The 14013-nt window shown below is 44.2% G+C and overlaps 2 protein-coding genes across 3 annotated transcripts; one reads left to right on the top strand and one right to left on the bottom strand.

The window, feature by feature from the left end:
- Positions 1 to 223: 223 nt before the first annotated feature.
- On the top strand, positions 224 to 2376 carry LOC123133668 (uncharacterized). The gene is made up of 2 exons (XM_044553106.1): positions 224 to 515; positions 599 to 2376. Exons 1-2 carry the CDS (start codon positions 483 to 485, stop codon positions 989 to 991), a joined length of 426 nt encoding a protein of 141 aa, XP_044409041.1. The 5' UTR covers positions 224 to 482; the 3' UTR covers positions 992 to 2376.
- Positions 2377 to 8208: 5832 nt separating this feature from the next.
- LOC123136025 (disease resistance protein RGA5) lies at positions 8209 to 13191 on the bottom strand. Of its 2 annotated transcripts, none has more exons than XM_044555303.1 (3): positions 11828 to 13191; positions 8873 to 10737; positions 8209 to 8400 (listed from the first exon to the last, which is right to left on the bottom strand). In XM_044555303.1, the coding sequence occupies exons 1-3, from the start codon at positions 12964 to 12966 to the stop codon at positions 8312 to 8314; spliced, it is 3093 nt and encodes a 1030-aa protein (XP_044411238.1). In that variant the 5' UTR covers positions 12967 to 13191; the 3' UTR covers positions 8209 to 8311. The 2 variants fall into 2 exon arrangements, with proteins under 2 accessions (XP_044411238.1, XP_044411237.1); XM_044555302.1 differs by having other exon boundaries at positions 8743 to 10737; positions 11828 to 13183.
- Positions 13192 to 14013: the final 822 nt, after the last annotated feature.

Raw genomic sequence — 14013 nt, 5'->3', positions numbered from 1 at the left:
GTTACATTCATTTAAACGATAAGTAGACACATCCTTTTGAACGACAAGTAATATGGGTTAGAGGAATACAATATTTGTGTAAATCAACATAATTTTATGACAAAATTTATTGGTGAAGTCTCTAGTAGAGAAAAGAGTACACCGACGGGCAAAGATTAGTTTTCAGCGACAAGTAGTAAAAGACTTGGCTCTAGTTAAGTGCTTACAGGTGGGTCCCATTGGTTCTCAGACGCTAGGCGTGCTGACCGGCGGCGACGGCGGAATACGGGAGGGGCGGCGGCGTTGAGGCCCTCTCGAGCTGCGGTGGAGGCACGTCTCGCCCTGCGTCGTCGCGGACAGCAGACACCGCCGAGGGAGGGTGTGGAACTGTGGCGGCGTGGCGCGGATGCGCGGTGGAGATTCTCCTTTCGTCTTCCTCCGCGCCAGGACAGCACCAAGCGGCTAGGGCCGTCCTCGCCCGCGTCTGGGCGGCACGTCTCGCCATGTCGGTGTCGACCAGTTCGCGCTGCTTGATGGTGAGCATCGTGGCGGCGAGCGGCGTCGGAGGCCATAAAGCAAGCTAGCCTCCTAACTCTGCTTTCGTTGTTTCTAATCCCAGGTTCAGGCGCAGGCTGCATCAGGCGGTGAGCGGCGGCGGCGGCGGCGGCGTCCTCTCCTGTTGCGAGGTTCTGGCCAGGTGGGGGCTACGAGCCGCCGCATCGTCCGACGTGTCTTGGAGCGGAACATCGAGGAGCGGTACCGCGCGGGAAACATTGGCACCGAGGAGGCACTCCACCTGTTCGACGAATTGCTCCATGTTGCCGGGCCCTCGTTGACCCGCGCCATCAACTGCCTCCTCTACGTCGTCGGTCTCTTCAACCGGGTCGCAAGAGCCAAGGTGCCCCCCACAATGTCACCTACAGCATACTCGTCGGCTGCTGCTGCCATGCGGGCCGGAGAACAAGACCAGCTATGCAATGGACATCGCACTCCGGTGAATGCTCGAGTTTAACTGCACACCGAATGTTTTCTCCTACAGCATTCTTCTCAAAGGTCTCTGTGTTGAGAAGAGAAGTCAAGAGGCTCTTGAGCTTATTCACATGATGGCCGATGCTGGAGGTAGCTGCCAACCTAATGTGGTGGTGTCCTATAGCACTGTAGTTGATGGCCTGTTGAAAGAGGGTGAGGTGAACAAAGCTTACAGCCTACTTTGTGAAATGCTACATCAGGGGATTTCACCGAATGTTGTGACGTATAGCTCAATCATCTTTGGCATGTGCAAGGTTCAAGGCCGAGGAGGTCCTTCAACAGATGTTTGATACAGGTATTCTGCCAAATATTACTACATATGATAGTCTGATACACAGATATTATTCATCAGGACAGTGCGAAGAGGTGGTTCGTGTTTTCAAGAAAATGTCTAGGAATGGTGTTCAGCCAGATATTGCAACTTACAACATATAGATGGATTATCTTTGCAAGAGTAGAAGATGTGCGGAAGCTAGGACGATTTTTGATTCTATGGCCGGAAAGGACCAAAAACCGAACGTTACTAGCTACAGTATTCTGCTTCATGCGTATGCTATGGAACAGTCATTTCATGATATGCATTGTCTCATTGAATTGATGGTAGAAAATGGTGTTGCACCAAATCATTCTGTGTACAACATACTGATAGACGCATATGCTAAGGGGAAAATGGTTGATGATGTAATGCACATATTTACAAAAATGCGGCAGCAAGGATTGAACCCAAATGCTGTGAACTATGGAACAGTAATAAACTTACTCTGCAGTATTGGCCGAATGGATGATGCTATGTTGCAATTCAATCAAATGATAACTGAAGAATTAGTTCCTGATATCATAGTTTTCAACACTCTTATAAGTGGTTTTTTTTCTTGTGGAAAATGGGAGAAGGTTCATGAACTACTTGCTGAAATGTTGAATCGTGGCATCTATCCCGACAACGTGTTCTTCAACACAATTATGGATCACCTTTGCAAAAATGGAAGGGTTATGGAATCCCAAGATCTCGCTGACCTGATGATACACATGGGTTTGAAGCCTGACGTGCATACTTATAACACACTGATGGGTGGATACTTTTTCATTGGTAAGATGGATGAAGTGAGGAAGTTACTTGACCATATGGTCTCAATTGGCATGGAACCGGATGTTGTCACCTATAACACACTGATTGATGGTTACTTTAAGAATGGAATGATAGATGATGCGTTAGCTGTTTTCAGTGAAATGTTGGACAAGAAAGTTAAGCCTTGCGTTATCACTTATAACACAGTGCTGCATGGGTTATTTCATACTGGAAGGACTGTTGCTGCAAATGAACTCTATCTCAGGATGATTGACAGCGGAATATGTGTGGACATTGTGACCTACAACAACTCCGCCTATGTTGTCTCAACATAGCCGGTCCCAAGCCCGGGTAAAGGAGGAGGGTTGTGATAGGCTTGGCGAGCCAACGTAAAAACTCAGCCACTCTTATGGAGATGAAACCCAAAAGATTTTCGTTGGGGCGTAACCCTCTCAGCGACGCGCCACATCGGAACCCGCAAGTAGGCCACAATGAGAACACCAAGAGGGAGTTCTGGGAAGGCCTGGAAGACATGGTTAGGAGTGTACCGATTGGTGAGAAGCTCTTCATAGGAGGAGACCTCAATGGCCACGTGGGTACATCTAACACAGGTTTTGAAGGGGCGCATGGGGGCTTTGGCTATGGCATCAGGAATCAAGAAGGAGAAGATGTCTTAAGCTTTGCTCTAGCCTACAACATGATTGTAGCCAACACCCTCTTTAGAAAGAGAGAATCACATCTGGTGACTTTTAGTAGTGGCCAACACTCTAGCCAGATTGATTTCATCCTCTCGAGAAGGGAACATAGGCGTGCGTGCCTAGACTGTAAGGTGATACCTGGAGAGAGTGTTGTACCCCAGCATAAGCTGGTGGTTGCTGACTTCCGCTTTCGGATTCGTGTCCAGCGGGATAAGCGGGCTAAAGTCGCTAGAACGAAGTGGTGGAAGCTCAAGGGGGAGGTAGCTCAGGCGTTCAAGGAGAGGGTCATTAAGGAGGGCCCTTGGGAGGAAGGAGGGGATGCGGACAATGTGTGGATGAAGATGGCGACTTGCATTCGTAAGGTGGCCTCAGAGGAGTTTGGAGTGTCCAGGGGAAGGAGAAGCGAAGATAAGGATACCTGGTGGTGGAATGATGATGTCCAGAAGGCGATTAAAGAGAAGAAAGATTGCTTTAGACGCCTATACCTGGATAGGAGTGCACACAACATAGAGAAGTACAAGATGGCGAAGAAGGCCGCAAAGCGAGCTGTTGGTGAAGCAAGGGGTCGGGCTACCAATGGTTAGGCACGAAGGAAGGCGAAAGGGACATCTATAAGATGGCCAAGATCCGAGAGAGGAAGACGAGGGATATTGGCCAAGTCAAATGCATCAAGGACGGAGCAGGCCAACTCTTGGTGAAGGACGAGGAGATTAAGCATAGATGGCGGGAGTACTTCGACAAGCTGTTCAATGGGGAGAATGAAAGCTCTACCATTGAACTGGACGACTCTTTTGATGAGACCAGCATGCGTTTTGTGCGTCGAATCCAGGAGTCTGAGGTCAAGGAGGCTTTAAAAAGGATGAAGGGAGGCAAGGCGATGGGCCCGGATTGTATCCCCATTGAGGTGTGGAAAGGTCTCGGGGACATAGCGATAGTATGGCTAACCAGGCTTTTCAATCTCATTTTTCGGGCAAACAAGATGCCAGAAGAATGGAGACGGAGTATATTAGTACCAATCTTCAAGAACAAGGGGGATGTTCAGAGTTGTACTAATTACCGTGGAATTAAGCTGATGAGCCATACAATAAAGCTATGGGAGAGAGTCATTGAGCACCGCTTAAGAAGAATGACAAGCGTGACCAAAAACCAGTTTGGTTTCATGCCTGGGAGGTCGACCATGGAAGCCATTTTCTTGGTACGACAGCTTATGGAGAGATATAGGGAGCGAAAGAAGGACTTGCATATGGTGTTCATTGACTTGGAGAAGGCCTATGATAAGATACCGCGGAATGTCATGTGGTGGGCCTTGGAGAAACACAAAGTCCAGCAAAGTACATTACCCTCATCAAGGACATGTACGATAATGTTGTGACAAGTGTTCGAACAAGTGATGTCGACACTGATGACTTCCCGATTAAGATAGGACTGCATCAGGGGTCAGCTTTGAGCCCTTATCTTTTTGCATTGGTGATGGATGAGGTCACAAGGGATATACAAGGAGATATCCCATGGTGTATGCTCTTTGCGGATGATGTGGTGCTAGTTGACGATAGTCGGGCGGGGGTAAATAGGAAGTTAGAGTTATGGAGACAAACCTTGGAATCGAAAGGGTTTAGGCTTAGTAGGACTAAAACCGAGTACATGATGTGCGGTTTCAGTACTACTAGGTGTGAGGAGGAGGAGGTTAGCCTTGATGGTCAGGTGGTACCTCGGAAGGACACCTTTCGGTATTTGGGGTCAATGCTGCAGGAGGATGGGGGTATTAATGAAGATGTGAACCATCGGATCAAAGCCGGATGGATGAAGTGGCGCCAAGCTTCTGGCATTCTTTGTGACAAGAGAGTGCCACAAAAGCTAAAAGGCAAGTTCTACAGGACGGCGGTTCGACCCGCAATGTTGTATGGCGCTGAGTGTTGGCCGACTAAAAGGCGACATGTTCAACAGTTAGGTGTGGCGGAGATGCGTATGTTGAGATGGATGTGTGGCCACACGAGGAAGGATCGAGTCCGGAATGATGATATACGAGATAGAGTTGGGGTAGCACCAATTGAAGAGAAGCTTGTCCAACATCGTCTGAGATGGTTTGGGCATATCCAGCGCAGGCCTCCAGAAGCTCCAGTGCATAGCGGATGGCTAAAGCGTGCGGAGAATGTCAAGAGAGGGCGGGGTAGACCGAATTTGACATGGGAGGAGTCCGTTAAGAGAGACCTGAAGGATTGGGGTATCACCGAAGAGCTAGCTATGGACAGGGGTGCATGGAAGCTTGCTATCCATGTGCCAGAGCCATGAGTTGGTTGCGAGATCTTATGGGTTTCACCTCTAGCCTACCCCAACTTGCTTGGGACTAAAGGCTTTGTTGTTGTTGTTGTTGTTGTATTGTGACCTACAACATAATTCTCAGTGGTCTGTGTAGAAATAACTGTATGGATGAAGCACTAAGAATGTTTCAAAACCTGTGTTCAAGAAATTATCAACTTGAGATCAGGACTTATAATATTATGATTAGTGCATTGCTTAAAGTTGGCAGGAAGGAAGAAGCCACAGGTTTGTTGGATGGAATCTCGGCCAAAGGATTTGTGCCCGATGCTGTTACGTATAGATTAATGATACAAAGCTTTTAGAAGAAGGATCTCTGCAAGAATGGTTTGCTGCCGACTCCCGTATGTTAAATGCCATCGTTAGAATGTTACTTCAAAAAGAGGAGGTGCCCAGTGGGGAAATTGATGAGAGGAGCTTCACCCTTGAAGCTTCCGCAGCTGGCTTGTTGACTGCACTTACTTCAGGGGGAAATGTCAGCAGTATCAGAGATTTCTCCTAAAAAATATCATTCTTTTCTGGAATAGGGAACTGGTTGAAACCTTTTCTAGTGATTTTAGCTAATCGAGGGCAGAACATTTCTTTGCAGGTTTGCTTTCCCAACCTTTTCCTTTTGTAATGTAATGAATGTCATGTTGGTCACTTCTCTTAGTAGTAAGTCCGGGAGAAACTTTGACTAGTAGTAAACGCCTGACTGGTACCATTTTGATGATCGACTATTTGTGTTTCATCTATATGGCTGACTACTACTTCTTCCATGGAGCTGCACATTTTGCCTCAATTAAGTACAGTTTTTATTAGTTTTGTCAGTCTTGAATATAGATACAGATTGTTGTGCCTGTTCACTCACTGCAGTTTTTAGCAGTAAGTTGACTTCTGCATCTATATTCCATATATCTTTTACATTCAAATGGATACATGTGGTCCTCGAAGAATCAGTGTTCCATCACCACTTAGCATTTTAATCATAATGAAAATTGACGTGATAAATATGTTAAGACATGATGTATTATAACATATATTCTGAAATGTAGACCATATATCAGCATTACTTCTTTAATTTGGCACTTTTTCAAGTGGGTAGTTATGCTTATATTCTTCGTATGATTCTGTCCTGTAGTCTGAACTCCATTATTGTTCATTATTCAAAATACCTCAATACTCCCTCCATTCCAAATTATAGAGCGCCCGCGCTTCCCGAGGTCAAACTTTGACCATAAATTTAACCAACGAGACCGATTGCGGTGGGAGAAAAAAAATATATAATTGAAAAGTTCTTTTGAATATGAATTCATTGGTATAACTTTTGCTCCCGCCGCAGTTGGTCTCGTTGGTTAAATTTATGGTCAAAGTTGAAGCACGGGGATAGAGGAAGCACTATATTTTGGAACGGAGGGAGTATAATAATTCACTAGGAGAATTGTAACCACATGAAAAAAAAATGACAGCTACCTTTTTTGCAGATGTCATTCTTTAGCCTAAATGACATACAGTAATGTATAAGCATGTCTAAATCCAGTGACTAGTATTCACTGAGTCATTTGATAAGTTATCATTTTTTCTGTTTTATGAAATGAATATAGATCATATAAAATTTCTTTCTTAGTGGGTACCTGAAAGATATGTAAACAAGGCTGGCTCTTTCCCTTTAATAAATACTCCCTCCATAAAGAAATATAAGAGTGTTTAGATAACTAAAGTAGTGATCTAAACGCTCTTATATTTCTTTACAGGAGTAAGTATCAAATCTGTACTTCTGCATTTTCTTCGTTCAAGCTTTGAGTGGTTTGTCTGATTAAAATAATTTGAAAAAAAATAGATCTGTCTGATTGAATTATTGTCCAGCAGTACATCGAGAATAATTTGAGATTCCAGTAATACTCATTTTATTGTGATTTTGCTCATGTTATTTACGGACCAGTTTTACAGCGAATGCATTTGTTCTTTGTCAGCAGTATATTTGGTTTGTCGTCTCATGTAGCTAGACTGCCAAGTGCCACAAATCTAGTTGCTACTGCTACTGAAACAACGCACAGTTTTTTTTCTTCTCCTCAATCAGACTCTCACAAAGAGTTCTTCTAATTCCAAACCTTTCTTTTTGTCATGTCATTGCATATTTGTTGGCTACATATATTTCCTGAATGAAAGGAAAATTTGAGCTTTATTTCCTTGGTAGTCCTGCTAGTTGCTCTTAACATGGATGTGATAAATAGGCACCGAGAAGGAATTTCTCATAGGTTTCATAAGTTCTAATGGGCTTCTCCCTAAACTGAGTTCTTTTGAGGCTTCTAGCAGCTTACTGTGGAAATAAGCTTACTGTCCCTAAGTACCGTACAGTACTACCTGCTTTTACTAATAAGTTCTACATTAGCTTGTGAAGTCCCTTTTGTGATCATGTTCACTTATGTGCTGTGCTGATGCACTGAGCTGACATGTTACCAGTTGCAGCCAAGGATGTGCTTCGTGAAGGTGCAAATAAGCTTCTGAATCAAGTTATGATGGTGATGAATGCTCAGACTACAGGTGCAAGAGATGCTGATGTATTAGGCAGACATGCAGTCAGGTACAGATAAGCCGATGTACTGAGCTGACATGTTGCCAGTTGCAGCCAAGGATGCGCTTCATGGAGGTGCAAATAAGCTTCTGAATCAAGTTATGACGGTGATGAATGTTCAGACTACAGGTGCAAGAGATGCTGATGTATTAGGCAGACATGCAGTCAGGTACAGATAAGCATGCTCTGTGTGAAAGGGGCTCACAAACTTCTGAATGAAGGAGCGGCGGTGATGAGTTCTGAGACTCTGCGGACTACAGGTGCGAGAGATGATGGATATGAGGTACGTGCCTCAGACTTGCTGATACATGCCCTTCGTCCATTGCGGTTCAGTTTTAGCTTGCTGTGTGGTCTCTGTTACTTTGCAGCTTGCACTAAAACTCCTGGCATTTAGAGATAATCTTACTATTATAGTTATAGCTGTGCTAATAAGTTTTCATCCCATAGCCACCGTTCGAAACAAATGGTGTGCGGTGGGTTTCCTGCTGATGCTATTAATGGGAAGGGAATTGCATAACTAGCAAAAAAGTATCACTATAGGAAGAAAAGAAAATACTTTTGAATGATTGATTCAAAAATAGGAATTTATATCATTTCACTGAATAATTGTGGCATCCTGAGTGACATATGAACTACTAGTTGTCCAGTGAGGAAGAAACTATACATTGTTTAAGCTACAGCTTCTTGTTGGTGATGTTCCTGAATCCTGATTCTTGGATCGTTCACTCTACTGACACGGAATAATCCGGAGAGTGGCACTGAAAATGATTGAAACGTACCATTAGAATTCAGGAGTGATCACAAGTAATGCATGGTAATTAAGTTAAAACTAAACTGTCTAAACTGTTTCTAACCGGTAAGAGCTTATAAGCTGTTTAGTTTGAGAAACTATTCATAAAGGAGTGTTTCCTTGTTTCTAGCTTGTCAACAACGAGCAAAAGAGGATGAAAAGTAAAAATAAATATGAAGGAAAAATAACAGCCACTTGGTAATTAATACAACACTTGAAGGAAAAAAAATTGTGGCAGGCAACAAAGGAGAGCTATCAATGTAGGGAGTGATATAAAATGTTGGGGAAGAAAGAATTAGCTACTACGTACCTGAATGAAGAGGCCTAGCTTAACTAGTAGATGGAGAAGTCCAGAACAGGGCAGCTGGGGTGTGTGCTGACTGCTCTCTCCAGGGCCGCCCTTGTGGCTTCAAGAGTGCAATCTCCATCAAATGACTTACATTCACATACGACGGTCGTGAGAGTGCTGGGGAGGTTCTCGATTCCGAAATCATAAGGACCACTACCAGTTAGACCACCGGTACTGAAGAGATATCCATTCGTTGCTGGGGTGAAATCAATCCTGAGCTTTTCTAGCTTGGGCATGGATCCTGCTTCAAACATCATCTTTATCCCTAACCCAGGGTACATGCCGTAAGTGAAATCCCTCAACATTGGAAATCCCATTTCACCACTAACAGTAAGCTTCCCTTCAGACATTTCTTTTCCTACTAGGCTCAGAGTGAGCAGAGCAGGTAAGCCTCCGAGGATGCAGAGATCTTCATAGCTGATTCTCTCCAGGTCAAACCGTAATTGCTGAAGGTTGACGAGGGAACCCATCCAATCCGGAACCCGTGGAAAGGTTGACTGCCAGGTCGTAAGTTTTTGGAGGCCAACCGGAGTCGGGCACCATTCCTCCATCAATAAGCTGTAATCACAGTTCCAGATAGTTAAAGAACGAAGATTGTGTGTGCCTAGTTCATAGAGAGAAGATGCAATTGCTTTCATGCACTCCTTTGTATCTTCAGTGTCCTCTTGATTATTGGTAAGATCAATATTCAGCTTCCACAGATTCTGTAGCTTGCCGAAATCTTGAAGAAATTGAATTGGCTGCTTAAAGGCTCTGACTTGTTTCAATGTCTCTAGTGCTTGCATCTTCCCAATTCCTCCTTCCGGAAATTCAACAAACTCGCCGATTAATAGATGAACCAAATTTTCTAGATTAACTATAGATGATGGTAACTTGGATACCCCTGTGGCTGTTAGGTCCAACATCTCTAAGCAAGATAGATGTCCTATTTCTTCTGGGAGCTCCCATACTCTTGTCCAAGAGAGGTTCAGGTACCTCAGCTGGAATAACCTCCCAATATTTGCAAGATGGTCGTCTCCCCAATCACTGAAACCTCCAAAGTCCACAACACGCAAATGCTTGAACTCATCTAGAGAAGGGATTGTCCACAGTGATCCAAATACTTTAAGTGATCGGGCATGAGACAATACCAAGTTAATATCTGGAGAAGAATAGCCTTCTGTAGCTTGGAGGGAGAATCGACGAACTTTGCTTTGTGTCTGATCAATAGTTGGACATGGAATACCAACAAAAGTAACAAAGTTATCTTCGACAGACTTGGATATGATGAAGTCCATAACTGTGTCATGAACTTGACAGCTTTTAACCTTACCATACTGGTCTATCTTCACAGGCTGGATCAAACTCCTATTCAGGAGCTCATTAAAACACCTCTCTCCTAACTCATGTGCTGCATTTTTTTGTTCTCCATGAAAGAATCCTTCAGCAGTCCATCTCCATATCAGGTCCTTCATCTTAATGGTTGACCCTTTTGGGAACATACTGAGGTACAAGAGACAAGTTTTGAGGCGAGGATGAAGATCAAAATAACAAAGTGACAAAATCTTCATCATCCTTTCGATGGTATGACTTGTTTCAAGTGCACACCCAATTGAATCTGCCATGTGATTCCATAGATGCTCTGTTCTTTGTGTGTTAGCCAACAAACCAGATGTAGCTAAGATTGCCAAAGGTAAGTCATCACATTTTTCCAATATTTTATCAGAAACTTCTTCAAGGTGTGGATGGCAGTCGTCATCAGAGTTGAATAATCTTTGGTGAAATAGCGGTCTTGAATGTACCATACCAAGAGGTCTTATATGGTAAATATGCCCATTGAACCATGACCGGCATAATTCAGTGATATCTTCACACGGGCTAGTGGTGATTATTATGCCACAGCTTGTCATGGGGAATGCATGCTTAATGACATCCCATGTTTCTTTCTGGCATATACCGTCAATGACAATTAAGTATCTGCACATGGATTTGTGAGTGATATTAGTGTAGCTTTAACATAATGACGAATCACTGAAAGGAAAATAAAGAAAATATTTTTCTTCTTGACAAGGGTAGGAGTATAAAAAGAAAATAAGAAACCTGACGTGGGTGACTAAACGGTACTGAAGATGGTATTAATGCCTCCAGTTTTCGAGAAGCTATCATTTGGGTGCAAGGTCACTAAAATACAACTCTGACCACCACTCCGCCCATTCCAAATTAGATTTGAGTCGTGTTTTGATTTGTTTTAGGAACTTAGTACACCTTTGGTCAAAATTACTCTATTAACACATAGACATTCATATTATTGGCAGGCCGCCTATCCTTGTCAAGCTACCAGCTAGTTTTATATATTGCCTAGTTGTACATAAACATTATCCGTATTGTTAATGGACTACACAATTAAACTGTTGGAGTCCTCCCACTGGACCGAAAAAACCCATATATTCCCATGGGAATGGGTGGTGCTGAACAAGCAGGCAGGCTTTTCCTTGAAATGAAATAAAGATCTAACTTATTCCAGTAGCGGTTTCCGCAAATGAAGAGTAAACTTCACAGAACCAAAACAACTACGCCGTCTAACATAAAACTACAACTTTTTTGATTTTTTTTCATACACAAGCCATTCTCCTGATTCATTTTTCAGTGAATACATGGCATTCCTGTTTGAAATCTCTACACATCATTTCTTCCTAGTTGACTGACATTCACTTGGAATACATTATAGATTTACAGTATGATTTTTACATATGTAGTAAATCTTGATCATGCGATATATGTCATAATGGGAAAATTGATAAATAGTGGAACGGGCGCTCTTAGAGCATGTTGATTCTTACGCACGTCACATGGTCCCTCCATTCTATTTTACTTGATATTTTCGGCATGAACAAAATACAAAAAGTTTACCATTAAATCTTCTAACAACATGCTAAATCAATTTTCTTAGTTTTCAGAATTACTTTGATGACAACTTTACATGCATATCCCCTTTTCATGTGACATATGACAAATAACTTGCATTGTCAACAAGAGGACAACGAGTAGAAAGGAGTACAGACAATACCTTTTGTCTAGTAGCAATTCGTTGATATCGGTAATCAGTTGTTGCACGCTTGCTTCTTTTTTTAATTCACCGGTAAGTTCAAGGAGAAGAGCTGTCAGGGTACTTGTCATGTCTGGATTTGGTGACAGTGATATAAAAGGCCAGTAGTCAAAATCTTTTACTCTGAGCTCTTCATACACTCGGTTCGCAAGAGCTGTTCCTCCAGCTCCAGCAATGGCGACCAGCTTGGGTTGTTTTCGTGTTCTCAACTCACATGGGGCCTCCCCTTCTGCCTGTGGCGACTCACACTCGTCTTCTTCAGCAGGCGCTGGCTCACATACATCCTCCTCTTCCACCTTTGGTGACTCACACTCTTCTTCTTCCTCTTCCACCTTGGGCGACTCACGCTCGTCTTCTTCTACTTCCACCTGCAGAGACTCGCATAAGTCCTTCTCAGTGAGCGGTGACTCACATCCATCCTCCTCTTCAACCAATGGCAACTCAGATCCGTCCTTGTCTTCAGCCCGCGGGGGGCCACATCCGCCCTCCTCTTCAGCCAGCAATGACTCATGTCCACCCTCCACTTCAGCCAGCAGCGGCTCACAGTCAGCCTCATCTTGAATGAGCAACTTGATCACCTCAGCTTTGGGTCCATCTTGCTTCGTCAAAAGCTCAAACATGGCAATAGCTGCAGGGTCAACAGTTGCATGGGCGTTGTTGGAGAATGTCCCACGGGTCTCGTACCTTCCATTTCTGTTGCTCACCCTGTTGATCCGTTCCTTGAAACCATCGCCGGTCTGACGACGGGCCTTCATCTTCCCCAGCAAATCCTTCATCTTCTCCATGAAGAGGCCGTGGTCCGGCTTCACATCCTCGTCATGGATCGTCCGCATGAAGTCATCGATGGAGTCTTCCATATCGTAGGAGAGCTCCCGCGCCTCGTTCATCCACGCCTTGTCCTGCGCATCGGGGTCCTCCTCCCCCGACATGTCCAGCAGAGCCGCGTCCATGGCGGAGAGCTCGTCGGCGAGGGATTTGATCTCCTCGCCGCGCGCCATCTCGAGGCGCTTGTACTCGTCGCCCATCAGCGTGGCCAGCTTCCCCAGGACGGGTTTGAGGGCCCCCGTCACCGCGCTCACCGGAGCCGCCTCCATCTCCATTGCTGGGACAAATTGTGGGCGTGTGCGCGTGAGTGTGTTGTGTATGGGTGCGGAAGCAGTGTAGGCTGAGTAGTAGATCGATGCATTCCCTTTCCCTGGGCCTTTATAGCATTTCTATCGCGTCCCCCCTTGCTTTGACTGGCATATGATGCTTGCTTCCAAGCACCATCGTGCATGAGCCTACCTGCTCGAGTACTCCCACTCCCACCAGCTCTATCCAATTAATTAAGCCCCCTTGGAAGCCTACCTGCTTCGTGCCACTGGCTGGGTGGATGCATGCATGCTTCCCAAGCCTGTCGTTATCTCTGCAGCTAGCATACACAACTTGACCTTTTCAAATGGATATACATACATGCTCCTGAAAGTTGTAGCGTGCGTTTATACTACTCCCTCCGTTCCAAAATAGATGATCCAACTTTGTACTAAAGTTAGTACAAAGTTGAGTGATCTATTTTGGAACGGAGGGAGTAGAAACTAATTATAAATCCTTATCATCATATCATGCATGCATGTGAGAAAAGGAAGAAGCAAAGATGCTTTTTGGGCCTTTGCCTGCTAGTCACTGCTCGTGTTAGGTAGAGATCTGTTTTCCTATCTTAGTTTACACGTACCTGCACTGCATACTAGATGATGATTCAGAATGTCTGTCAAGTCTTTTGATAATTAGAAAGTCTATTTCATTTACACCCATCGATTCCAGTAGAAACATATGATCATTTTTGACAATCCTGAGTTTCTGTTTCAGAGGTGTTGCAAAGCGAGCAGTTCAGATCATCCTCGCCCTCGGCCCTTATCATGAACATAAGTAAGAAGCCAGGTTACCTGTTTGCAACGAAGAAAAAGAACCTATATATGCGTTACAAGCAAATTTGAAAAGCCAAGCTGTCAAACTACACTTGCCACACAACTTGGGCATTTTCCATTGATATTTGCTCTTGAACACGTTGTGTAATTTTATTTTATTTTTGACGCTGCAACGGCGGGCTTACGCCGGCCTGAACGAATATATTAAACCAACGTGAAACTTACAAACAGGTGAAGAGGAGG

The sequence above is a fragment of the Triticum aestivum genome, chromosome 6B (genome assembly GCF_018294505.1).
Source record: "Triticum aestivum cultivar Chinese Spring chromosome 6B, IWGSC CS RefSeq v2.1, whole genome shotgun sequence".
NCBI lineage: Eukaryota > Viridiplantae > Streptophyta > Magnoliopsida > Poales > Poaceae > Triticum > Triticum aestivum.
Note: the sequence above shows the minus strand (reverse complement) of the source record. Positions and strands in the feature narration are given on the sequence as shown.